At 36.4% G+C, this 26493-nt stretch overlaps 1 protein-coding gene across 2 annotated transcripts in view; it reads right to left on the reverse strand.

The window, feature by feature from the left end:
• Positions 1-1950: 1950 nt before the first annotated feature.
• REV3L (REV3 like, DNA directed polymerase zeta catalytic subunit) overlaps positions 1951-26493 on the reverse strand; it is a 183563-nt gene continuing 159020 nt past the window's right edge. For both annotated transcript variants that reach the window (XM_043592124.1, XM_043592125.1), the window contains exons 26-32: positions 20293-20402; positions 15418-15532; positions 10979-11116; positions 9860-10050; positions 8746-8992; positions 6913-7122; positions 1951-3121 (exon numbers count right to left, since the gene is read on the reverse strand). In XM_043592124.1, coding sequence (XP_043448059.1) covers positions 2981-3121; positions 6913-7122; positions 8746-8992; positions 9860-10050; positions 10979-11116; positions 15418-15532; positions 20293-20402 — 1152 coding nt within the window. In that variant the 3' untranslated portion in view covers positions 1951-2980. The remainder of the gene's footprint in view (positions 3122-6912; positions 7123-8745; positions 8993-9859; positions 10051-10978; positions 11117-15417; positions 15533-20292; positions 20403-26493) is intronic.

Consider the following 26493-nt stretch of genomic DNA (forward strand, 5'->3'; position numbering starts at 1 on the left):
AGACTCTGAGGCAATAAGATGGTATTTTGATTTAACAATGCCTCAACTATCTTCCTGGTCACATTCTCTTCTCCCCAAATATACGCAGAAACCTGATTTTATAAACCCGAGAGCTCCTCTACAAGATATTTTGCTTTTTAGCCCCCCTTGGAGCTTTGCCAACGTGAGAAAACAGCTATAGGTATGGGCGAGGAAGACACAGTGGACTCAGTGCTGTCTTTTGACGACTTCTTCAGATCTCAAATGCTAGAAGCAATCCATGACAATTTTCCTATATAGAGCAATTATGAACAGAACTCAGGGGCATTAATGGTATTAGATTTCATTCACTTTTATAAAACCCCAAATGGCTAGAGGTAACATGTCTCATCATGGTGCTCTAGGCAGACTGTACTCTAAGAGGTGTAGGTCTTGCTGAGAGAGAATGGAACACATGTAGCCTAAAAATAGCTACTGGTGTACCACTGCCTTCCCTCTGTTCATGGCAGAGCCCTAATGTCATTTGTAGCCAAGTGTTTTACTTTATAAAATCAAATATATGTATATTTTAAGAAATACTGTTCTGAAATTGAGAAATCAATTTAAAAGCTTATTTGATAGGCCCTAAAGGAATATCCCTATAGTTATTTTGAAAAGGTAAACAACAGAAATGGAAGGATAAAGATTACATAGCTCGAAGACTTTACTTCGATAAAATACAGCTCTGGAAGAGACCTTTAGGTCATCAGGGCAGTGTGATTGCTGGCAGGGACTGTGTGCCTCCTGAGACTAATGGAGATGTACCTGTGACAATTAGCAGGGCTTAATAGAGTCCACAAACTCTCTGGGTGGCCTGCTTCAGCCCTCACAGGACTACCTCCTCTCAAAATTCTCCAATTTGCTCTCTGTTCACATTTTTATCAGTTTTTCCCAGTGTCTTAGCCTTCTTCACACTTAGGAGACTGAAGTTCATACAGAATGGAGTATTATAGGTTCAGCATTTGCCTGTTTCCCACTCTTGACTGGGCTGTGGGAATGGGGAAGAGAGACAGTTGTGGGTAACTTTTGTTAAGACTTCACATCTAGGGAAAGGAACACACTGGTGGGAAGTGGGCAAACTTAAGCCAATGTTAATGACATTCTCTCTCTCCAGCATTACTCGAATGTTTTCTTTTTGTGGTCTGGGTGAAATACAAAACTTGTATTAACAGCTGATCAAAAAGGCAGGGAAAGTAATTAGGAAAGTATGCCGCAAGCTTCTTGCAAAATATTTTTTTGGTCAAAGAAGTCCAAGTTTCAGTACCCTCACAGGTGACAGTTACTAAACAGCAAAGGAGTCTCCTTTAAAAAGGTAGTCTAACAGACTCGGAGGACGGTGTTACAAGGGACATACTTCCCTACCGAAAAGGGATCCAGAGATAGGGGAAGAATGTAAACCTAGCTAGCTTTGGGCACTTGTGGTTTAACAATGATTAGTTTGGTTGTGTTCAGTTATAAAGAGTTATAAAGTGTTCAGTTAATAAAGATATTAAGAATGGTTATTCTGTTGAGAATACTATGTCCAGTTTCAAGGGGAGAGCTGATGTGAGTGGGAATCCTAATAGCACAGAACTTAGAAAAGAGAAAGTAATTCTTATTTCCATATTGTTTTCTATTGAAAAAAATTGGTGTTTAATTTTTTTAAAAGGAATAATGTAATTATTTTCCCTCCGCAAAGTCCTGGCTTCAAGACTAGTCATATCTAAATGAAAATGTGCACAGAAACCCTACCAAGTAGCTTCTTACAACTATAAAAGGATGAGAGCTAGATTAGACTACTTGTGCTGCCCTCCTCCCTTTTAATCTGCATGGTTTGGTGAAGGAATTTGTAGCATCAATTGGAATATAACAATGAATTAAGTTCACCTCGTTACTAAGATGCAACCATCACAGGCTAATACAACAGGTGGAGAAATACCACTTAGACCAAGATAAAATCACACTGCCATATTTCATATTTTATTCAATTTTAATATGGTTTCCATTATTAACTTTTAAAACAAAATGATTTCCAGTTTAGAAAACAATGCACTGACCACATAATTCCTTTTTAATTTTATACAGTTATACAAATATTCTAAATACACATTTTGTGTTCAAGATGATGGCAAATAAGATTAACTGTACAGTACATAAGGAAAGAAAATATTTTAAGCATATTTAGAAGCAATAGAAATGTCTATACAAAACAAGCAAAAATGGAATAAAATTTTTATTTTTAAAGTATTGCAACAGGCCCACAGGTTTGTAACAAAAATGTCTTTGCACAGTTCCTCACAATGCCCCATTAATAGCTAAAGCAAGACAGCGGTTTTAGAAAATAAGGTTTCAAAATGCTACACATGGTACTATTGTTTGCACAGTTTGATCAAAATAACAACTCTACTCTGAGTCAAGCAAAACCTAGAGGAAATATACCTAACAACTTGAAAATCATTTGTATAAAATTCATTGCACATTATTTTACTCAGTTGTCTGAAAAGTAAAAAAGTGTATTTACAAAATATTTCGCAGTCAAAATTATAAAGTGAATGAGTATCTCTAAGTAACACGTCTTGATACAGACAGTTCAAGGAAAACACACGAATGGGTTTTTTTTTTCTTTTGTCTTGTTTTGTTTTTTTTTTTAAAGAGGTTTTCAGTGCTCCTTCCACAGGGAAGTCAGTATGATCTACGCAAATGGATTTACAAGATGTTACACATACGGGAGCAAATTCAACACATACGTTATAAAACAACGTTAAAAAGGTGTAAGGATGGAGACTTTGTACATTGTAAGAAGTGAGCTATTCAGAGATCAATAAGAACAATTTTTAATTCAGTTAGCATAAAAGCCTTCATAGTCTTCAGATAATAGACAGTGAACACACTTGACTCGATGAAAGTTGAAAAAGCACCATGCACAACAGTTTAGTGGTAAACACTGAAAAAATAGCACCTGGAATTCTGTGATACTGACAATTTAAAACTGGTCTAGTAATTGCCGGAGATATGGTGCCTTGGATAATTCTCTATTTACTCGGGAGAGTTTGAAAAGTACGGGGCAATTCAGAGATACACACGGGATATGTCGATCAAAGCACCCTGTACAGTTCTTGCATATCTGAAAGTATAAGAGGAATACATAAAACAATAGGAGAGGTCCTATGTATATGTGTTAACAAACTTTTATAGTCCCTCCTCTCTGACCCACCACAGATTACTGGCAGACAAATAACACTTATTACAAGAAGTTTCATTACTTTTCATCCCTGAAGCCTCACCTACCCTATGTTGAGGCATTTCTAACAGGTAAGTACTGATACATGGATTTCTTTTCAATAAACTCAGTACAGTACTATAAATGTTTTTTCTCTAACTTATGATTTTTCTAGCTTACTTTATTGAAAGAATACAATGTATAATCCATGTAACATACAAATATTGTTCCTCAGCTATTTGTTATTAGTAAGGCTTCCGGTCAACAGCAGGCTATTAGTTAAATTTTTGGACAGTCAAAATTCATATGTGGATTTTTGTCTAGGAGAGAGTAGTTACCCCTAACTCCTATGTACCTCATAGGGTATATTAAGATTCATATAATAAGGTCAAAGGTATGTTAAGATTCATATAATAAGCTATCCAATTACCATTAAAGACCGTCTTTTAAATGAGCCATAAACAATATTTTTTCACATTACTCAGATTTATCTTTTCAGACGCCAATAAAAAAGTTATCCAAAAGGGATACCAAATAGCTGCTTCTGCTCTAGATATGTCTTTTGAGAGAAAAATCAAACTGCTCTGGTTCATTCTCTCATCTGTATTAGTCAAGTGAAGAGGAGTTTTCCTGAGGCTACTGTACCAATTATTATGATGCTGTCCAAACAAACTGCTGAGAAACTGTGTACTTACTCTGTGTTCTCTGATGACAAAGTATGCTGTTCTTCTATGAAGTCTTTCACTAAGGAGATCTCTGCCATGAGACTCAAAACTATCCCCAAATACAGAAGTTCTGTATTGAGGCTATACGTACTGCAGCTATATTCAGGTGTCAGGACAAACTGATAAATGTTTATGCAACTCTCTGTGCTTGTCTGATAAATAAGCCAGGATGGAATTACTTGCCTCTTTAAATTTAACTCAATGTTGAGTTTCAAGATCTGTTACTGGTGATTTCAACTGTGAGCACTATAGCTAAATTCAGCTTATGTTTAAAAACTCAAAACACCACAACCGGGATACTTACTTAGCTCATTTAAAAAAAAAAAAAAAAAAGGCTGCTTTAGTCTTTCTTTTTGCTCCTCCGAAAATTTTTGAAAAAGTAAGCCAATCAGATGCTTATTTCATTCCTTATTCTTTCCTGTTTATTATTAAAAGTGTTTGAGGTGATGGAAATTTTCTCTGAGATTTGCTATGGCTGTCTAGAATCTTACATGTAGTGTTTAATTGGGAGTTAAAATTTCCCCAAGTGGCAACAATCGTTTTGTTTTCTGAGTTTATAATGAATTTCTAGCTTTATAGCATTGTATTGAAGAGTGTAACAGGGAGAAGGTTAAGCAATGGACTGAAAGGTAGCAGGTAGGTGCTAGAATGGAGAAAGACTAATAAAGCATACTAAAGAGTTTGAATTTTATCAGACAGAAAGAGAAAGTACCAGACTTCTACTTTTAAAATGTAATTTTAGGGGCGCCTCGGTGTCTCAGTTGGTTACGCGTCCATCTCTTGATTTCTTCAGGTCATGATCTCACAGTTTGAGTTCGAGCCCCACATCGGACTTCACGCTGACAGTGCAAAGCCTGCTTGGGATTCTAGGCGCCCCCCCCCCCCCCCCCCCCCCCCGCCCAAAATAGGTAAAATAAACTTAACACTGGCTAGAATGATCTGTTTTTTTAAGAATGGAGACAGCGGCAGGGGGTCAGGCTAGGAAGCTGCTGCAGGAGTTTAGGGGAGAGAGGATGGTGGTTTGGACTAGGATGATAAAAGAAAGGAAGGAGAAAAGTGAGGGTATTTAAGAAGTATATAGGAGATGAAAGGGGAGAGGGGAAAAAATCAACTTATTTCAATAGCTAGGTTTCTGTGGTTGCATCAAAATAATCATACCTTTAAGATTCTACCATCCTTAATGAAATGTTTAATGGATTCTAGATGACTGGCTATATTCTCTAAAACTTAACAATTTTGCCAGTACAAAATGTGGCAGCTAGAATGGTACAGAGCAAATAGTCTATGCTTTATCAATCCTTAATCATCTTCATATGATGCTCAAATTTTTAAAAAAAAATTTTTTTTTTCAATGTTTATTTATTTTTGGGACAGAGAGAGACAGAACATGAACGGGGGAGGGGCAGAGAGAGAGGGAGACACAGAATTGGAAACAGGCTCCAGGCTCTGAGTCATCAGCCCAGAGCCTGACGCGGGGCTCGAACTCCCGGACCGCGAGATCGTGACCTGGCTCAAGTCGGACGCTTAACCGACTGCGCCACCCAGGCGCCCCTGATGCTCAAATTTTTTAAGAGCCTTGTCTCCTAAGACATGGTTTCTCTCCCTGTTCACCTTCATGGCAGCTAAGTTTGATACTCTGTCTTGGTTCAAAAGCTTCTTTACCTTGAGGACAAGGTGCAGAGGCTGGCCTTCACATCCTGGTTTGAATTCTATTAGGACCGTGAGGAATGATTTTATAAAAGAATTTACAACGTTGGAAGTAGACAGGACCCGTGAAAGAACTCTGATAAAACCAAGGAAGGACAAGTCCAATATAATGAAGTCCAGACTAGAATCCTGATGTCCCTCCTTATTATCAGCATGGTTCATTTTTTTCCTTTTTTTTTTAATGTTTATTTTTGAGAAAGACACAGAATCTGAAGCAGGCTCCAGGCTCTGAGCTGTCAGCACAGAGCCTGATGCGGGGCTTGAACTCACGGGACTGCAAGATCATGACCTGAGCCAAAGTCGGACGCTTAACCGACTGAGCCACCCAGGCGCCCTATGGTTCATTTTCCACTAAATCATACTGCCTCTCAATTATCTGGTTGGTTTTTAAACATTTCAATAACTTTATATATTGCTCTTATAACACAAAATAAACTTCACTCTGAAGTTGTTCTTCTCTAGCCTGAAAGCAAAAAATGTACTGGCAATACAATGGTTTAAAAGGTACAATCGCTCCTTTAAGAAATACTTTTTTTTTTTTTTTTTTTTTTTAATGTGCTAGGATAATGTTTCCTCAGATTTCATTTTCCAACTTAAAGAGGTTTCTGCTGTTTATTACTGGTAGAATTCCCACATTTGAAAAGTCATCTCTGTATTTTATGTCTGTATCCCAGCCTGGCTACTTATCAGCAGCATAACATAGGGCAAATACTTAGCCCTCTTGTGTCTGTTTACTCATTTGTAAGAGGTCTCTAGCATATAATAAGACTCAATCATGTTAACTATTAATTTTCTATCTAGACTCTTAGACTGTGAACCTTTCAAGTTTACCAGCAATTCTCTAGGACAACCAGATTTTTATGAGAATGGTAAATAGACAGACATGATAGAGAAACTGGTAAATATTATAAAAGAAATTGGGTAGAGGTACATTGTAGTTCTAGGTTTTAATAAACAATACACTATTCCATAAAAACAAAAATAAATTATGAAACAACAAAACTAAAAGACACTGTATGGACCCAGAGAAGATATTTGCAAATTACATATCTGATAAAGGGTTAGTATCCAAAATCTTTACCAAGCCATCTTGAAGTAATTTAGTTCAATTATATTTTTGATATTTTGATTATATATTATAATCAAATTATATATTTTGATACTAGAATTTTTACTCCTACTTTTCATACCAGTTTCGTATCTCAAACTATACCTCAAGGGTTGATGATATTTCCTGGAAAGGTCTAGCAAAGAAGGCCGTACCTTTACAAGTTGCTCCTGTTTACGTTCCAACTCCCGAATTTCTTGGTTGAGGATGACTGCAACATGCTGAGGTTGGCTCCGACATTTACCACAGATGCCATGCTGAGTCAGGCCATCACACACAGGACAGTGCAAAGTAGTGAAATACTGTGAAATAGTGCCTTTCCGCCCTTCAAGTTCGCTTCGAGAGGAGCTGGTGGCTTTCTGTATCTATGAAAACATTAATTCAGAAATAAGTTTTGGGGAAGTGGGGGGGGGGTAGGTGATGGGGATTAAGGGCACACTTATCATGATGAGCACTGAGTAATGTATGGGATTGTTGAGTCACTATATTGTACACCTGAAATAAAAGAACACTGTATGTTAACTATAGTGGAATAAAAATTTAAAAAGTTAATGAAACTCTGATCCAGCTTCACAGTAGAGCCACTGCTCTCATGCTAACTGCAGGTTTACGAAGGCACTATTTCCTTCTTCCAACAAGTACTAAGTAGCTACTCAATGTCAGGTACTGTTCTAGATAATGGGGCTATAGAAATGGACAAAATCCTTTTTACAGAGCTTATGTGTTAATATCATCAGATATGATGTTTTTCTTTTTTTCTTTTGGGAAAAAAACAGTCTCCTGCCACTCAGTTTTTTGGTTGAGATACATAGATGTGTGAGATCATCCAGGGCACTGGAGACTGGAGAGGGCAATGGAAGAAATCCACATTGAGAGTGGATACTGTTTAAGGCTGCACAACTGGGCCATGGAAACAAGGCAAGAAAAGGGTTAAAAGTAACTTGGTAGGCAGTAGGGTGCAAAATTCAAGCAAAAGTAAACCTGGAGAATTTCAAATGTAATTAGGCTGTGTCACCTAAGCATTCTTCATTTGAAGTTAATACTGGTTTCAGAGACTTGACTTCTGGAACTGTTTTTACACTGAAATAACATTATCATGTGGTTATTATACCCTTGGTGTCTCCTCCTGTATCTTACAAATCACTCTTCATAGAGATTATTAGGTCAGTCTCTTAACAAATGCCATTGGTTTAACATTCTTCCTGCTGACGAAATGAAAATCAGTAACAGCGTTCCAGTGCAAAGCCAGGATACAGCATCACAGATGTTGGCCAGCACAGCTTCTCTGAAGCACAGCCTCAACCTCAGTATTAGTTTCCTTGAGGCCATACGTGCTTGCTGAGAAAGTAAAAGTAATTTGAAGATCAACTTTCACCAGTTTCCCTGAATACCATCAGTCTTTCACAGTCTGAGATAACAGCAAATGACTGAGCAGATCTAATTCTCAACAGCAGACTGAAACTGCTCCTCTCCTCGACTAATGTAGCGCAGATTATTACACAATCACCTATAGTTCCTTCAGGCTTCCAATGAGCTAACTAAGAAGAGTTCAAGCAAAACTCCCTTTGCTAAGATTCCACATTCCATGTTTTACTTTAGTATAATGCTATTTTAACATTACTTCTTTAGTTTGATTTCTTCAGCACTATGTCTAGACACTGTATTCTATATACTAAACACCCACTTTTAAGGAATTTTGGTTCTCCATTTATTTATTAGCTGGTTTATTAAGTATTTACTACTGACATAGTGGTGGGATTTATTTTAATATTCTACAATCTGGCTAGTCTGACAGAAACTGGGAAGGTGTTTGTAGAAAACTTAAAAGTTTTTTTTTTTTTTTTTTTTAGGAAACCAGAAGAGTGTGGCACCTTTGTCAGTGTAGGATAATAGAGCATCCACGTTGCCTCTCAGCACAGAAATAAAATCTTTAGTTCTACTAGAAATTGCAAGTCACAGCACAGGTATATACTATTTAGTAGGCTTACCCTGGGTAATTCATGATACCAGCTGAAGACATCAATACCAATAAGTGAGAAGATTCTTGCCAGGGGTGGAAGGATCTGCTTGGTGATATAGTAAGTGGCATTCAGTCTCAGAGTCGGGTCCTGCAGCACTTCCACTGGGCGCTTCACCAACTGGATAAGTGGTATTCCAGGAGCCCCATAAATGATGACGTATGGCACTCGCTCTCCAACTCGAGGCTCAGAGCGCCGATCGTAAGTAAGCATTTTCCTATTTAAAACCACATAAATATTCACTCAAAGGCTGTTATGGAAGGCATCTTACTAGCAGATTAAGGGAGAGTGAAATAATTATGAAACCACGAGATTACAACTTCGAGTTACAACCTTCTTGAGAGCTATATACATTTGACTCAGCACCAAATGGATATAATGTTAAGAGTTTAAAACTTGATCTGTAAATCATTGCTGTGAAAAACAACATGAGTTGCCATATATCAACTAGCTTAAAATGTATTAATTTCTATCTCCTAAGAGTCAGAATGATCATAAATCTAACAGTGAAAGAGAAAATTTAGCTCGTTAGATGATCTGATTCTAGAATGATGCCATCTAAGTGCTTTGGTAGATCCCTATTAAGGACTACCTAGGGATTTTGATGTGGGAAAATGACAATTCAAGCTCTGTACAAGATTAAAATTTCACTGAATTTAGTTTCCCAAGAGAAGCCCAGAAAAGGAGTTCCTTCCTCCTCTTCAGAGCTTACAAAGTATGGGGGAGCATCTATTTACCATTAGTGAGGCTTCATTGGGGCAGGTGAAGAAACAATTATGTGCCTGTGGACTAGGTATCTTTTCATCTATTTCAAACCACTCAGCATCCTAGGACAACACTTGTTAGGTACAGAGTTGTGCTGTTGTATGCATCATTACTGCCCCCCCCCCCCCTTTAATGTTTGTTTGAGAGTGAGCGAGCATGAGCAGGGTATGGGTAGAGAGGGAAACAGAAAATCCGAAGTAGGTTCTGCACTGTCAGTGCAGAGCCCAACATGGGGCTTGAACCCATGAACTGTGAGATTATGACCTGAGCTAAGACAGATGCTCAACCAAATGAGCCACCCAGGTGCCCCCATCATTACCTTGTAAGTTCAAGGGCTGGCACACAAGCTCCAGGTTTGTAAGAGGAACTTCCTCTGTATTCCTTGGCAAAGATAAAATCTTGGATGCTGGCTTTTCCTTCTAGAAGCTTCATACACTGTCGCTGAACATACTGTTTAATTAAACTTATGTCTCTTGTTTCAAATAGCAGCTTTAGAGAACGCTCAAGTATCTTAAGGAAAAAAAAAAGATACATTCATAAAGATAAAATATCCCCTAGTATATTTAATCACTGTTGCTATATTTTCTGGAAATATTTCTACTAGGAAATGACTGACATGCAGTGGATTTATGGAATGGATTGAATTTAATTAGTTCTGGGTGGAAGTTCTGTATTTTGTGAATACTGGAACCAATATATATTTACTCATTAAGTTTGCTAATTTAGCCTAAGCACAATTCTACCCTTGGAGAAAGAATGCAGTGGATTTCTCTTCCAGGGACTAGTATTAAATAATATCTCAACTTCACATAACATTACATATATAGCATAACATACTGACACACTGACAATAGTCCATCTATTACGCTTTTTATGCTCTTAAAAAACTCAGTGTGTAGAGTACTATTCCATTTATACCATTTATTTTTAGTCTGTTACAGAAGGAGTCTGGACCTGAGTAAATAAAAAATATAAAATACTATGGTTAAAATTACCGTGGTTGAGAAATTTAGGTAATTTATGGTACCATTGTTCAGAAATCTTTCTAACTTGTGTTAGTAACTCAGTTTATCTAGAATGGATTACTTATAAAATTTTTCCATTGCTAGTTTTCTTTATCCTGCTCCCTAGCTTTTGGGTGTTGTTATATGATAACATATCATCATCCAGGTGATAGGCAGGAAATTCTTGTCAAGTTCATGTGTTGTTTTTCAGTAATTGTGATAAAAGGTAAGGTGAGGGAGGAAGTCAGAAACTAAGGACTAAAATCAAATAAGTCGTTTTCATTAGAAATGAAATTCTCAAAATCATATAGTTCCTCCACTGATAGTTACATACAAAGAGACTAGGAGGACCACCTCATGTGTGTTTAAGCTAAAGAATCTGGTGAAAATCCTACTTATTTCTTAACGATGAACACAAGATAGATAAACCTTACCTTAGAAACAGCAGGGCAGGAATCTCTTCTGACGGTTTCTATTCCTTTTGCATCAAATACCGGGTCCTTTTGATCCAGTGTTTCATACATGTAACCCACATACCTCTTTTTTGTTTGTAAGACACAGGGCAAATATACCTGTGATGGATTAACAAAACGCCTCTAAATAACCATTTTTCCCTACCATGAATATCTTATTTTTATGTCTTTTTCTCTCTGTGCTAATAGCAGAGAGCTCAATGTGGGGCTTGAACTCATGATCCATGAGATCATGGCCTGAGGCAAAGTCAGATCCTTAACCAACTGAGCTACCCAGGCGCCCTTTTTCTCTCTTTAACCAAATTAATCAAAAATCAATTCCAAAAACCCCCATTAAATATGGCTCAGCACCAATGAAATTCATGATATAACATTTAAACATAAAGCACACAAAATTAGTTAGTTGTCTTTATTTCCTTCCCACTCAACTCCTTTGTTTGCACTATCAAATTTTGTCCCTACTGCAACTGAGGCTACTCTCTCAAAAGTCTATTAAAAATTAAAAATCACTTTAAGTAACACTTATATATTTAAAAGTTATTAAGTACAACATTAAAAGTTATAAGAGACTATATAATGAAAAGTCCTCATCCCCTAGCCTCTACTGTCTTTGACCGAGAGATGCCTAGAGGCATCCTCTATTGATTTCCTGTATAGCCTTCCAGAGATATTTATACATATGAATGGTAGCTTAGTGTATACATCATTTTGTACTTTGCTTATTTTAATAATTTATCTTGGAGAATATTCAATCCTTGTACAGAAAGCTCCTTTTATTTTGTAGGTATAGTAGTCCATGACGGGAGGATATCACAATTTATGTAACCAGTTACCTACTGCTGTGGATCATTTAGGATGTTTCCAATCTTTTGTTATTACAAATAGTGTTCCAGTGAACAATCTTGCATGGATTAATCTACTAAATTCCCTGAAGTTGAATTCCTAGATTAAGGGTCCAATGGACCTACCAAACTGGTCCTTTCTTCTGTCCTCAAACATTATCAGTAATTATACTAAGTATAAAATGGTCTAAACATCCCAATTAAAAGGCAGAAGTGATCAGATTGGATCTGATCAAAAAATGAGACAAAGCAATAAACTACTAGAAATCCACTTCAAATACAAGGACATAAGAAGGTTAAAAATAAAAAATGGAAGATACACATGCTAACACTAACCAAAACAAGAGTGTTTTATCATCAGAAAAAAGTAGATTTCAAGACAAATATTATCAAAGATAAAAATAACAATTTACCAAGAAGATACATAATCCTAAATGTGTATATACCTACAAAGAAAACTGCAAAATATCTGAAATAGAAACTGGCAGAACTAAAAGGAAGAAAAAGGCAAATCTATGATTATATTTGGAAACTTCAGCACCTCTCCCTTAGAAATTGACAGGAAATCATTAAGAATACAGAAGGCTTCAACAACATCACTATTACCTTACCTAACAACATCACTATTTATAGGACATTCCAAAAAGCTGGATACAGAAAGCTTTTAAGGTCACATGGGTATAATCACTAAGATAGACCACTGGCTGGGCCAAATGACAAATTTCAATAAACTTAATAAAAGCATTAAAATCATACGGAGTATCTTCTTTGACCACAATGGAATTAAATTAGAAATAATGGTATTATTTCTGGAATATCCTTAAATATTTGGAACTTAACACAAGTCTAAATGATGTATGGGTCTTTATCACTGAAACAAATGAATAATAATGGAAATACAAGATACCAAAAATTGAAGCTAAAGTATATTTATTTAAAAAAAATTTTTTTTAATGTTTACTTATTTTTGAGAGAGAGAGAGGCAGAGAGACAGATACAGAATCTGAAACAGGCTCCAGGCTCCGAGCTGTCAGCACAGAGCCTGATGTGGGGCTCGAACTCAAGGACTGTGAGATCATGACCTGAGCTGAAGTCGGACACTCAACCGACTGAGCCACCCAGGCACCCCAAAGCTAAAGTAGTATTTAGAGGGAAATTTATATCTTTAAACACCTACATTAAAAAATATTTGTTTAATATCAAAGATTCAAGCTTCTAAATTAAGAAGACAGGAAAAGAAAAGCAAACTAAACCCAAAGTAAGTATAAGGAAGGAAAGAATAAAGAGTGGAAATTGAAGAAATGGTTCTTCAAAAAGTTCAGTAAATGGATAAACCTTTAGGTAGATGATTGTGGGGAAAAAAACAAAAAAAATTATCAATACCAAAAGTGAAAGGAGGGAGATCACTAAGGATCTTACAGATCTCAAAATGACATTAAGGAAGTATAATTCATGCCAACAAATCTGACAATCTAGGAGAAATGGACAAATTCGCTGACAACCACAAGTTATCAACACTGATATAAGAAAACCTGAGTATTTCAGTATTTATCAAGGATGTTTAATTTGTAATTAAAAATCTATGACCCACCCTTTCCCCCAATAAAATGTCAGGACTGGAGAGCTTCACTGATGAATTCTATCAACCACTTTTAAGAGAAATAATTGTACTAATCTTACTTTTTTTTTTTTTTCCAGAAAATAGAAATGGGAATATTGCCAACTCATTTTATGAAACCAGCCCTCCCCCCTCTTTTTTTTGTCCCAAAGCCAAAGACAATACAAGAAAAAAACTACAATATTCATCATGAAACTATACATCACAATTCTCAACTAATGTTTATTCTCTTTAAGAAGTTTTGCAGTTTTTTGCTTTTATGTTTCGGTCTGTGATCTATTTCAGGTAAGTTTTCATGTCTGGTGCTATTTTCTAAGCAGGCCATACTCTTCATTTTTGCCAGATGGGTTGTGTCCATACTACCATACATGTACTTCATTCTTACTTTGTTTTCTAACTGTTCTCCCCATCTCTGCCCCAATCAGAATGCTCACTCTTCAGGGCAGATACCATATCTGAGTCCTCTTTGAATCTCTTCTATGACAATTCTTGCTTCATAGTAGGTACTTTTATCCTTTCCACACCCGTTTTCTTTTTTTTTTTTCACACCCGTTTTCTTAAATCAACCATTTCTAATTCCTACGGATCCTTCTTTCTCAGTATCTCCTGAATTGCTCTTTATCTTCCCTAGTTCAGGTTATACAGGCTGCATCCTGTCCTGAGCTTCTCCCCTTCCCAAACCATCTTGTATACCACTGTGAGACTAATCCTCCCCAAACAGCTCTGATCATGTCATGTTCTTGTTTGATACACTTTTCTGAATCAGGTTTAAACATTTTAGCTTGGTATTCAAGACACTCTACAATCTGGTCTTAAGTTTATTTTCTAGAGTTCTCTCCCACTACTCTATATTCCCATATTATGCTTTTCCAACTCCCTATCCTCCTACACGCCATTTTCTTCTATGCAGAATGACTGCAGCCCCATGGCTGCCCATTGAAATTCTAACCATTTTCTGAGACACAGTGCAATATTACCTCCTCATGGAAGTACTCCTCCATGGAGTCTCCTCATCCAGCCCAAGATGACATAATACCTCCTTTTCTTTGTGCTCTTACAGTGTTTAGGGAGACTGCTCTCATGATTATCGGCTTAGTGGGACTGTGTGTTATGCTTCTTTGCATTCCACACCTCTCCTAGTTTAGTAGCTTTTATATGGAAAGAACTAAATACATATATGATATGGAAGGTAAAGTGAAAAGAGTCTAATAAGGTCCTTATGGCAGACTGTACTGTCCAAATAAATAATATCTGCCATTCCACATGACCTTACAATGTGATTCTGACATTCTTCCCATTAAGAGATGGGAATCTATGCTCTCTCTTAAATCTAGACAGGCTATGATGTGGTGTGACTTTGAGACTAGGTCATAAAAAACAAAACTGCTTTTGTCTATTTTTCTTTGGGATGTTCATTCCTGGAACTCAGTGCCATCATGCTGTGAGGAAGAACAAATAATCCCAGGGAAAGGCCAAATGCAGGTGTTCCAGCTGACAGCCCCAGCTGATGTTCCCAACAGCAGCCAGCATCAACCCCCAGACAGCAGAGTGAGCAAGCTTCAAGTTGTATCACCTTCAGCCATTAAGTTTCCCAGCTAAGGATCTAGACACTGTGGAGCGGAGACATGCCATCCCTGCTGCACCTCTTCTGAATTCCTGACCCATAAAATCCGTAAGCATAATAAAAGAGTGGCTGTTTTACATCATTAAGTTTGGCTGGGGGGGGGGGGTGTCTGATACACAGCAATAGTTAATTGGAACAAAGCGTTTTTTTTTTTTTTTGAGAAAATTATACAAAACTCAGGGAAAATATTTTAAATACAACAATTTGTAGGCATTATACTGTTACTGATTCTGAAAATGTATTATGCAAGACCAAAATCTCCATGAGGTATGTGAATTTCATCTGTTATTTCCAGTATTAATTATATTTCTCTTACCTTTTCAAACTTCAATTTCACTGGTTTAGGATTGGTAGCAGTTACAGCTTCAGCAATTTCCTGACCAATCTTAAAAGACTGCTCCTTAGTAGCTCCTTTCAGTAGCACAAACATACTAAGAGGGTTAAAAACGAGATTGTTGTAACAAAAAATTTCATCAAGAGTAACTTTACTTTCCTGGATAATACCCTAATACCAAAGAAAGCTTTTTTGCCCCTTTTGCTTATGAAGTTGCTTCCTGTTTAAGCTTTCTTGCTTTATCATACTTCCCTTGTATTATTACAGATTTTAAAAACATCTAATATTTCTAGTTTAGCTTCACATAGACCAGCTCAGCTGTCAGAGATGCCAAGAAGGTCTTGGGTCATTCCTAGACAATAATGGCTTTATATGATGCACCATTACATCAGTCATAAAATAAAAGAAAATGTGATTATAAAGAAATGAAAAATTTACTTGTGATATGGGAGGAAATTTCCTTCCAGAACCACCCAACTTAAAAAAGACACACATATATTTTATAATATATGTTCACTGAAGAAAATGTCAGAAAACAGAAAGCACAAAGAAGAAAACAGCCACCTAATCTGACCATTCAGAAAATAGGCACTACAAACCTTTCTGTATATCTGTAAATCGCTTCTCCTTCGGGATCACAGATCAGATTGTTGGATAACTTTCTTCTTTCATTTAATTGTTTAATTAATTCAATTAATTGTTAATATTTTCTCACACTGCTTAGTTCTTTTACATTATTTTAACAGTTGTACTGTATTTCAATGTATAGGTGTATCGTAATTTAACCAAACCTCAATCACTGGAAATTTAGGTTACTTAAAATTTTTTTGCTAATATTTCACATATAATAATTTGGCACACCTCTGGTTGTATCCTTAGAACAAATTTCTATCAGTGAAATTTCTGGGTAAATGTATACTCCAAAAATATTTTTTGAAAGATACTGTCAAACTGAATTCCAGAAAGAAATTTCTGATGTACAATTCCACCAGCAGTATACGCAGGTCAAGACGGAAGGATTTCTGGGGTGCCTGAGTGGCTCAGCCAGTTAAATGTCTGACTTGGGCTCAGGTCATGATCTCAAGGCTTGTGGGTTTGAGCCCCATGTCGGGCTCTGTGCTGACAGCTCAGAACCTGGAGCCTGCTGGGATTCTGTGTCTCCTTCTCTCTCTCCGCCCCTCCCCTGCTCACATTGTCTGTGTGTGTCTCTCTCTCAAAAACAAACATTACATTTTTTTAAATTATGTGTTTTGTTAAAAATTATACCTCAATGAAGTTGATATCTTAAAAAATATTATTATAGGCTACATGTATGAGATTTTACCCAGTAGTTAGTGGGTTTGAGTCCATCTATGTTGCTTTGGCCAGTTTTATTTGGAGCTAAGCTTCAAGACTGCTGGCCAAGATTAATGGAAATTTTTGATCACTTAACAGAATGGAGGTGACTGTCCTACAAAAAAGAGAAAGACTGTTTTAAAATAAGTTTGTCTGTCACTGGTGCTTTTAATCTAGTTAAGTAACAATCATCTTTGGGTTGAGAGATCCAAGCACACATACAGAGTGTGATTTTCACATAGTAGGGCGTGAGTGGGGATATTAGAACAACCTAGAAAGCCTTTCTCAATTATACTCAGATGAATTTTTCTAGAGATTCGGATTCTAGCTCCACACCACTCTTCTGCTGCCACTCTATATAAGAGCTATTAGCACTACTATAGAGAATTCCTATAACTGATGGGAGTAGGTCATATTCCACTAGGGTGTAGTAAATATGACTGAGAACCACTCTTCTATAAAATAACTGTTTAAACCACTTGTCCACTTTGTAATGTATATACACATTACAAACTTTGTATAAACCACATTACCACTTTGTAATGTATATAATGGTCATATCACTGTATTATATACCTGAAACAATACTGTATGTCAATTTTATTTTTTAAAGTTTATTTTTGAGAGAGCAAGAGTACATGAGTAGGAAAGGAGCAGAGAGAGGAAAAGAGAACCTCAAGTAGATTCTGCACTGTCAGTGTGTAGTATGACGTGGGGCTTGAGCCCAACATGGGCTTGAACTCATGAACCATGAGACCATGACCTGAGTTGTAATCAAGAGTCAGACACCTGGCGTGCCTGGGCGGCTCAGTCCGTTAAGCATCTGACTTTGGGTCAGGTCATGATCTCACGATTTGTGTGTTCAAGCTCTGCGTCGGGCTCTGTGCTGACAGCTCACAGCCTAGAGCCTGCTTCAGATTCTGTTTCCCTCTCTCTCTCTGCCCCTCCCCAACTTATGCTCCGTCTCTCAAAAATGAATAAATGTGGGGGGGGGGAAAAAGGGTCAGATGCTTAACCAACTGAGCCACCCAAGCACTCCCAGTTATATTTTCATAAAAAATATCATTTAATTGAAAAAAGAAATAGTGTGTTTATTATACTTTCTAAATGGACAATAATGCATAACTGCTTTAGAGACAGAAACACCTTTCTGTAACAGTAATTTTGATGCTTTGGTAACTGATTGCCCTTAGCTAGTTCCCAAGATTCATAAAATCAGCAGTCTTGAAATCGGAGGGAGGCAATGATCATTCACCATCATCTATCAGATTTCCTTTATTCTGATCATGAGGCAACTGAGCCTCAGAGAGGCTAAAAGACTTGTTAATGGCCATGCACCGACTAGATGTATAGCTAGAAAGCAAATCCAGATCTCCTCACTCTCAGTTAAGAACTTTTTCACTTCACCAAGCATTATCTATTATCCCTAAAGCAGTGTTTCTCAATCTTTTATCATTATTGTTCTCTCAAAAAAGTTAAAATTTATTTTTATTTAAAAAAATTTTTTTAACTTAAGATTTTTTTAATGTTTTATTTTTGAGAGAGAGAGCGAGTGAGCAGGAGAGGGGCAAAGAGAGAGGGAGACACAGAACTTGAAGCAGGCTCCAGGCTCTGCACTGTCAGCATAGAACCTGACATGGGGCTCAAACCCACAAATTATGAGATCACGACCTGAGCCAAAGTCAGATGCTTAACTGACTGAGCCACCCAGGTGCCCCAAAAGTAAATTTAATAAGAGAAAGTAATTATTAAGAAATAAAATACTGTTGGGTGGTTGAACTTTGTAGGGCCAAAAATCCATTGTACTATCTAAGTGGTTTTGCTCCCTGAGAACCAATTTGTACTGGGTTAGGGTGATACTGTTACCATTGATAATGCATGCTCAAGAATGAACTGCCCTCATACAGTATATTTCAATTATCATTTGTTGAATGAATTAGTGAATGGAGAGCAAAAGTTCTAATAATATTGCAAATTCTTTGATTGGAATCATAAAATACCTGTGAATTCTGATGTAATGAGACAGTACCAGCTAGGAATCAAAAAACACTGAGTACTAATTTATGGCTCCATTGCTGACTAGTCAGGTGATCTTAGACAAGTTTCTTATCTTAGGGAAATGTGCTTTTAAGCAGCACATAAGAATATGCTTCTAAGGGTTCCCTCCAGCAATGTGAAAACTGCTGACCTCAATAGCACCAAAGCTGTCTTTCAGTTCTGACATTCTGTGCGTCTGTTTTTTTGGTTTGAATTCTTAAAGATCTTATATACTAAACAAAGATAACTACAATGAGAACCATGCCAACTTCTGATTGTGTGTGTCATCAACCATGACATGTATGACCCTGAATTAAACTCAACAATTCAATGTTTAACTTTTTCCTCTTCCCTAAATTTTTTGCAAGGAGCTCTGCTAACAAGGTACAAAACCATGTTCTAGTAACTTTTATTTTGCTAGACTACTCAGCAGAAGTGGTTTTACAGAGCAGTGAAATACTAAAGTCAAGCTGAAGAGTCGCTTTTGATGGAGAACAGTAGACACTATGGATAGCTGGGGCCTGGATAACCTGAAAGTATACCCACCTGTTAGTAATGAAACAGCTGCTGTATGAAGCAAGTCTCATTCAGCATTAATATGATTATGCTGATTATACGTGCTTTAAAGAACTGGAGAAGATTAAGTGCTCTTCAAAGATTACCTAGAAGCTATTTTTAATGATTAGAAGCATTATGTCCTATAGCTTCACTGGGCTGTAAAGTCATCAGAGGTCCCTGAGGCAAGTGCTCTAAGCATGATCACACTGTGAATCTAAGCCTTCAATATGAAAAATATCAGACTCTAAGAAATCTGCATAATACTTATAATCTAGAAGAATTTATGAAGTCATACAAATAAGATGTTACATCAATAACTGGGCCCTAAAAAAATACCAAGGCAGGCAACCAAGCTGAGGTTATTAATTCAGGACCCAGAGGCAGTCCTATTCTTTGTCAGCCCATGGATGATGGACTTCAGGAAGTCTGTGAGCCCTCTGGAATCAAATGGAAAATTGTATCTGCCTACATGTACTTTTTGTAGAAGGTCAAAAGTATTTTGGGCCAAGGAAAGTTAACCACTCATAGCTTTGGCAGATATCTTCCAAAGTTAAGATATGTATTTAAATTCACAGAGCTGAAGCTATATGAAGAATCATTTACATTAAGAGCTATTGTTTTTTAAAAAGACTAGACTAGACCCCTGTGTATACAGTTTTTTGCAGATCACTATCTACTTTGCTACCTGCAGGCATGCCATGGGAATCTCCATAAGTCTGTGGCTCAGGACACTTAAAATTTCTGTCTCTTAAGATCATATCTGGTAATTCAGGACTTGTGCTACTTCTGATCACAAGATCATAAGGACTGAGGAAGACTTAAGTAGAACTCTGTTTTTAGGAAGGATTACCCTTAAGCCATTTCAAACACTGAAATGAATATCTGAAGATATGCAAAAAGACAACTATAAAGTAGGAAGTTAATTACCTGTCAGTATCTCCATATACAACCCTGGCACCCCATTTCTTGGTATCATTCACCAGTTTAATAGCTCGTTCCAAGGTCTCTCTGGCTTTGTGAACAATACTATCACCAACCTGTTGGTACAAACACATTGGAAGTAATTTCTTAACACAGCTTAGTATATATCAGTAGACTTTAACATATAATACTTAATTTTCACTACTATTTCTAAATATGAAACAAGGAGAAAAGAACGTAAAAAAGAAAACAGTCATTAGTGTCATAGTTCTTTCTACAAGTACTCATGAAGAAAATGAGGTGAAGAATATAAAGAAAGGAATCAATCGATATATAGACTCACCTGTGAGTGTATCAATAAGTACAATGGATTATATTTTATACAAGGTATACAGTTACATCTGATTCCTGGAAGAATAAGTTTGGTTTATTCAAGGACTTTCATATATGTTGTTGTTTTTTTTTTTTTCCAAAAAATGTTTATTTTTGAGGAGAGAGAGAGAGAGCACACAAACTAGTGAGGGAAGGGCAGAGAGAGAGGGAGGCAGGGGAACCAGGTAGGCTCTGCACTGTCAGCACAGAGCCAGACACAGGGCTCGAACTCACAACCCATGAGATCATGACCTGAGCTGAGGTCAGACACCTCATCAACTGAACCACCCAGGTGCCCCTCATATATGCTTTTATAACCAATTCAGAAGGAAATTACACTGTGTATGTGTATGAGTATGTGTGTGTATATCTTTCAAAATTTTTCTATTGGAGTATTAGGATAATTTCTTTTAATATCATTAAAGTTAATGGTGAACTTCAATCCTAGTGATTGGCTATACATAATTTTTAGATAATACAGAATATAATGAAAAATGTATAATTCTATGATGGAAAATATAAGTGTTCAATTTAAATCAAGTACACAGATATGTCTAACAAGAATACTTTTTTTTTTTTTTTTTTTGAGTAATGTCTCCATCCAACATGGGACTTGAACTCGTGACCTCCAGATCAAGAGTTGCATGCTCTACCAACTGAGCCAACAAGGCTCTCCTAACAAGGACAGTTTCATTGGTGATTAGTGAGTTTAAACAAAGATCATGACATAATGACAAAACAAAAAGATGACAGATCTTGACAAATACAACAAGCTGATTATATTTTATAGTTAAGTAAATTAAGGAGACCAGCATAGGACTATTGCTTGCTTTATATATATATTAAGTGATCACTACATCCAACGTGGGGCTTGAACTCACAACCCCAAGATCAAGGGTCACATCCTCTACAGACTGAGCCAGCCAGGTGCCTCCATCCACTAAACTCATTAAAACTAAGAGCTGGGGAAAACTTCCATCTGGCATAAATGGAGCATTCCTTTTAAAATTTTAGAAGAATTATGCACTTTTTCTTTGTATTAAGAAGCCAACAACAGTTATAATGATCTTTCTCTTTTTACTGTAAAATTTGAATCACCTGAACTAAATGTAGGATTGAATAAGTGTTTAAAAGGCTCTTTATAGTTGCTTTACAAAGGAAATGTTAAATGAACAAAGGAATAGATTTAAACTGGTAGCAGAAACTTATTGGGTTTAAATTAAGAACCATGAATTCTATTGAGACCTTTAGTATATCAGAAAACCTTGAGAATGTAAACTATATATATCCTGACACATTAAAAAAAGTCATGTTATCTAATCGAAACTCATGTTTGAATAAAATGGTCAATTTGTCATCTGTTGCCACTTTCAAAACAAGATAAACTTTAAAAATATGTGATGGCAAATAGCTGGAAGGGTAAACCATCTAGTGTCAGAATCAAATATGCTTTTAAGCTACACACATATGAATAAATACACATACTGACCCTAAATGTCTGCCTCCTGTTACCTACTCTGGCCCATTTAAGTTACACCTGGAAGAACAGAACTCTTGTTCTTAAAGAGAACTCTTGCAGCTGTCCCGAAGACCTTGCATTGTGAAGGATTTAGTGGTGGGAGATGGAAGAAGGAAGGAGTGATAATTAAATTAAAAGTGATTCTGCTACTTTGTGCCATGGTTCCTAATTTGAACATTACTCCATTATAGGGCTAAGAGATTAGATTTAGAAAGAGGAAAGGAACTGGTTTTACAGTTTAGGCAATGGTTGGGATCCTGAAAAGTCATAATAAGAAAAATATTTAAGTACAAAATTTCTAAAAATAAGTACAGTGTTAGTAAGAATGAGGAATAAAGGGAACTCTCGTGCACCACTGGTGGGAGTGCAAATTGGTGCAGCTAACATGGAAAACAATACGGAAGTTCGTCAAAAAATTAAAAATAGAAATACCATTATGATCCAGCAATTCCACTACTGGGTATATATCTGAAGGAAATGAAAACACGAACTGTAAAAGATATATACACCACTATGTTCACTGCAGCATTATTTACAATAGCTAAGACATGGAAGCAACCAAAGTGGCCACTGACAGATGAATGCACAAAGAAAATCATCTGGAATGATACAGGTTTGAATTGTATGGGTCCACTTATATGTGGATTTTTTCAATAAATACAGTATAGTATTGTAAATGTGTTTTCTCTTATGATTTTAGTAACATTTTCTTTTCTCTAACTTAATTGTGAGAATACAGCATATAATATACACAACATACAAAATATGTGTTAATTGTTCATGTTATCAGTAAGGCTACTAATCAATAGTAGACTATTTATAGTTAAGTTTTGGGGAGTCAAAAGTTATATGTGGATTTTCAACTCTGTGGGGAGGGTCAGTGCCCTTAATCCCTGCATTCTCCAAGTCTGTGGCTTGTCTTTTCACCCTTGACTGTCTTTTGCAGAGCTGAAAATTATTTTAATGAGGTCCAGCTTATCAATTCTTTCTTTCTTTTATAAATCATGCTTCTAGTGTTGCCAAGTAAAAAGCCATTACCAAATTCAAGGTCATCTAGATTTTTTCCTATGTTATCTTCTAGGAGTTTTATAGTTTTGTGTTTTATAGTTAGGTCTGTGATCCAATTTGAGTTAATTTTTGTGAAGGGTGTAAGGTCTGTGTCTAGATTCACTTATTTTGCTTGTGGATATCCAGTTATCTCAGCACCATTTATTGAAAAGACTATCTTCTACTTTTCTCCATTGTATTGCCTTTGCTCCTCTGTTAAAGATCAATTAACTATATTTACGTGGGTCTATTTCTGTAACCTCTTCTGTTTCACTAATACATTTGTCTATTCTTTGGCCAATACTACACTACCTTGATTACCGTAGCTTTACAGTAAGGCTTAAAGTCAGGTACTGTCAGTTCTCTGAGTTTACTCTTCAAAATTGTATTGTTTTTCTAGGTCTTTTACCTTTCACATAAACTTTAAGATCAGTTTGTTAATATCCACAAAGTAACTTGCTGGGATTTTGACTAGGATTGCATTCAATCTATACATCAATTTGGGATGAACTGAATTTTTTTTTTAATTTTTAATGTTTATTATTTATTACTGAGAGAGAGAGAGAGAGAGAGAGAGCGAGCGAGCGAGAGAGAGCGCAAGCGCGCAAGCAGGGGAGGGTTAGAGAGAGGGAGACTGAATCTGACGCAGGCTCCAGGCTGTCAGTACAGAGCCCAATGCAGGGCTGGAACTCATGAACCGCGAGATCATGACCTGAGCCGAAGTTGGATGCTTCACTGACTGAGCCACCCAGGTGCCCTGGGATGAACTGACTTCTTGACAATACTGAGTCTTCTTATCTATCAACATGGAATATCTTTCCATTTATTTAGCTTTTTCATTTCTTTCAACAGCTGTACAGTTTTCCTCATACAGATCTTATACATACTTTGTTAGATTTATAACAAATATTTCATTTTGTGGGGTGCTAATATAGTGATACAGTTTTAATTTCAAATTTCATTTGTTCATTGCTGGTATATAGGAAAGCGACTGACTTCTGTGTATTAACCCTGCATCCTGCAACCCTGCTATAACTGCTTATTAGTTCTAGGAGATTTTCTGCTAATTCTTTTGGATTTTCTATATAGAGGATTATGTCATATGTAACAAAGACAGTTTTATTTCTTTCTTCCCAATCTGTGTATTTAAAAAAAATTTTTTTTTTAACGTTTATTCATTTCTGAGAGACAGACAGAGTGCGAGTGGGGGAGAGGCAGAGAGAGACAGGGAGACACAGAATCCGAAGCAGGCTCCAGGCTCCGAGCTGGCAGCACAGAGCCCGATGCGGGGCTCGAACTCACGAATTGTGAAATCATGACCTGAGCTGAAGTCGGTTGCCCAACCACTAAGCCACCCAGGTGCCCCGCAATCTGTGTATTTTTTATGCCCTTTACTTGTCTTACTGCATTAACTAGAACTTCCAGTACTTCTATGATGTTGAAAAGCAGTGGTGAGAGGGGTCATCCTTGCCTTGTACCTGATCTTAGTAGGGAAGCTTCAAGTTTTTCATAGCTAAGTATGGTATTAGCTGTAGGTTTTTTTGTAGATATTCTTTATGAAGCTGAGAAAGTTCCCCTCTTCCTAGTTTACAGAGGGCTTTTTATGATGAATGGATATTGGATTCTGTCAAATGCTCTTTCTGCATCTATTGTTAAGATCATGTGGCTTTTCCCTGCATGTGATGTGATGGATCTCACTAATTGATTTTCAAAGGTTAAACCAGCCTTGCATGCCTGGGATAAATCCCACTTGGTTGTGGTGTGTAATTGTTTTTATATATTGTTAGATTTGAATTGCTAATATTTGTTGAAAATTTTTGCATCTATGTTCATGAGAGAGATTGGTGTGTAGTTTCTTGTAATGTCTTTTCCTGGTTTCAGTATTACGATTATGCTGGCCTCACAGAATGACTTAGAAAGTATTTCCTCTGCTTTTATTTTCTGAAAGAGATTGTAGAGAATTGGTATAATTTTTTCCATAAATGTTTGGTAGAATTTACTTACCAGGGAACCCATCTGGGCCTGGTGCCTTCTATTTTGGAGGTTATTAATTACTGATTCAATTTCTTTAATAGAGAAAGCCTGTTCAGGCTATTTCTTCCTGTGTGAGTTTTGGCAGATTATGTCCTTTAAATAATTGGTTCATTTCATCTAGGCTATCAAATTTGTGTACATAGTATTCTTTTATTATCTTCTTAATGTCCTATGGGGCCTGAAGTGATGTCTCCTCTTTTATTTCTAATATTAGTAATTTGTGTCTTCTTTCTTTTTTTTTCTTAGGCTGGCTAAAGGATTACTGATTTTATTATTCTTTAAAAAAACCTAGCTTTTGGGTTCTTTGATTTTTCTCAATTTGTTTTTAATTCCACTGATTTCTGATATAATTTTTATTATTACTTTTTTTTAGTTCACTTTGAATTTATTTTCTAGTTTCCTAAAGTGGAAGCTTAGAGGATTAGTTTTAGATCTTTCTCTTTTTTTTCTAATAATGGATTCGATATTATAAAAATTTAACTCTACGCCTGCTTTTGCTTATTTCCACCAATTGTGATAATTGTGTTTTCATTTAGTTCAAAATATTTTAAAATTTCTTTTAGAATGTCTCTAGGCATTTGGGGATTTTCCAGCTGTCTTTCTGTTATTGATATCTAGCCTATCAACTGCAACATGATTTGAGAGCAGACATTATACGATTTATATTCTTTCAAATTTGTTAAGGTGTGTTTTATGACCCAGAATGAGATCCGTCTTGGTGCATGTTCCATGCAAGCTTGAGAAGAATGCATTTTCTGGTGTTGAATGAAGTAGTCTATATATAAATGCCCACTATATTCATTTGGTTGTCCTGCTGAGTTCAACTACATTCTTACTGATTTTGCTTATTTTTTCCTGTTTGTTGCCCTTGTTTTTTGTTCCTATTTTTGTTTTCTTCTCTTTTTCTTCCTCTTGTGGTTCTATTTGATAGGATTCCATTTTTCTCTTTTCTTACACATCAATCATATTTTTTTATTTTTTGTAAAAGTGGTTGCCTTAGATTTTGCAATAATACATTTACTTTCAATATACCACTGTGAAATACCACTATACCACTTCACAGCAGGGCAAGTACTTCATAATGATGAAATAATTCTAATTTCTTCCAGCCTTTATGTCATTTCTGTCACTCATTTTACTTATACATAAGCATCTGCATATATATATACCTAATCGAATTCATTGTTGCTATTATCATTTTGAACAAATTGTTATCTGTTAGATCAATTAAAAAT

This window comes from Prionailurus bengalensis, chromosome B2 (assembly GCF_016509475.1).
Source record: "Prionailurus bengalensis isolate Pbe53 chromosome B2, Fcat_Pben_1.1_paternal_pri, whole genome shotgun sequence".
Classification (NCBI taxonomy): Eukaryota; Metazoa; Chordata; class Mammalia; order Carnivora; family Felidae; genus Prionailurus; species Prionailurus bengalensis.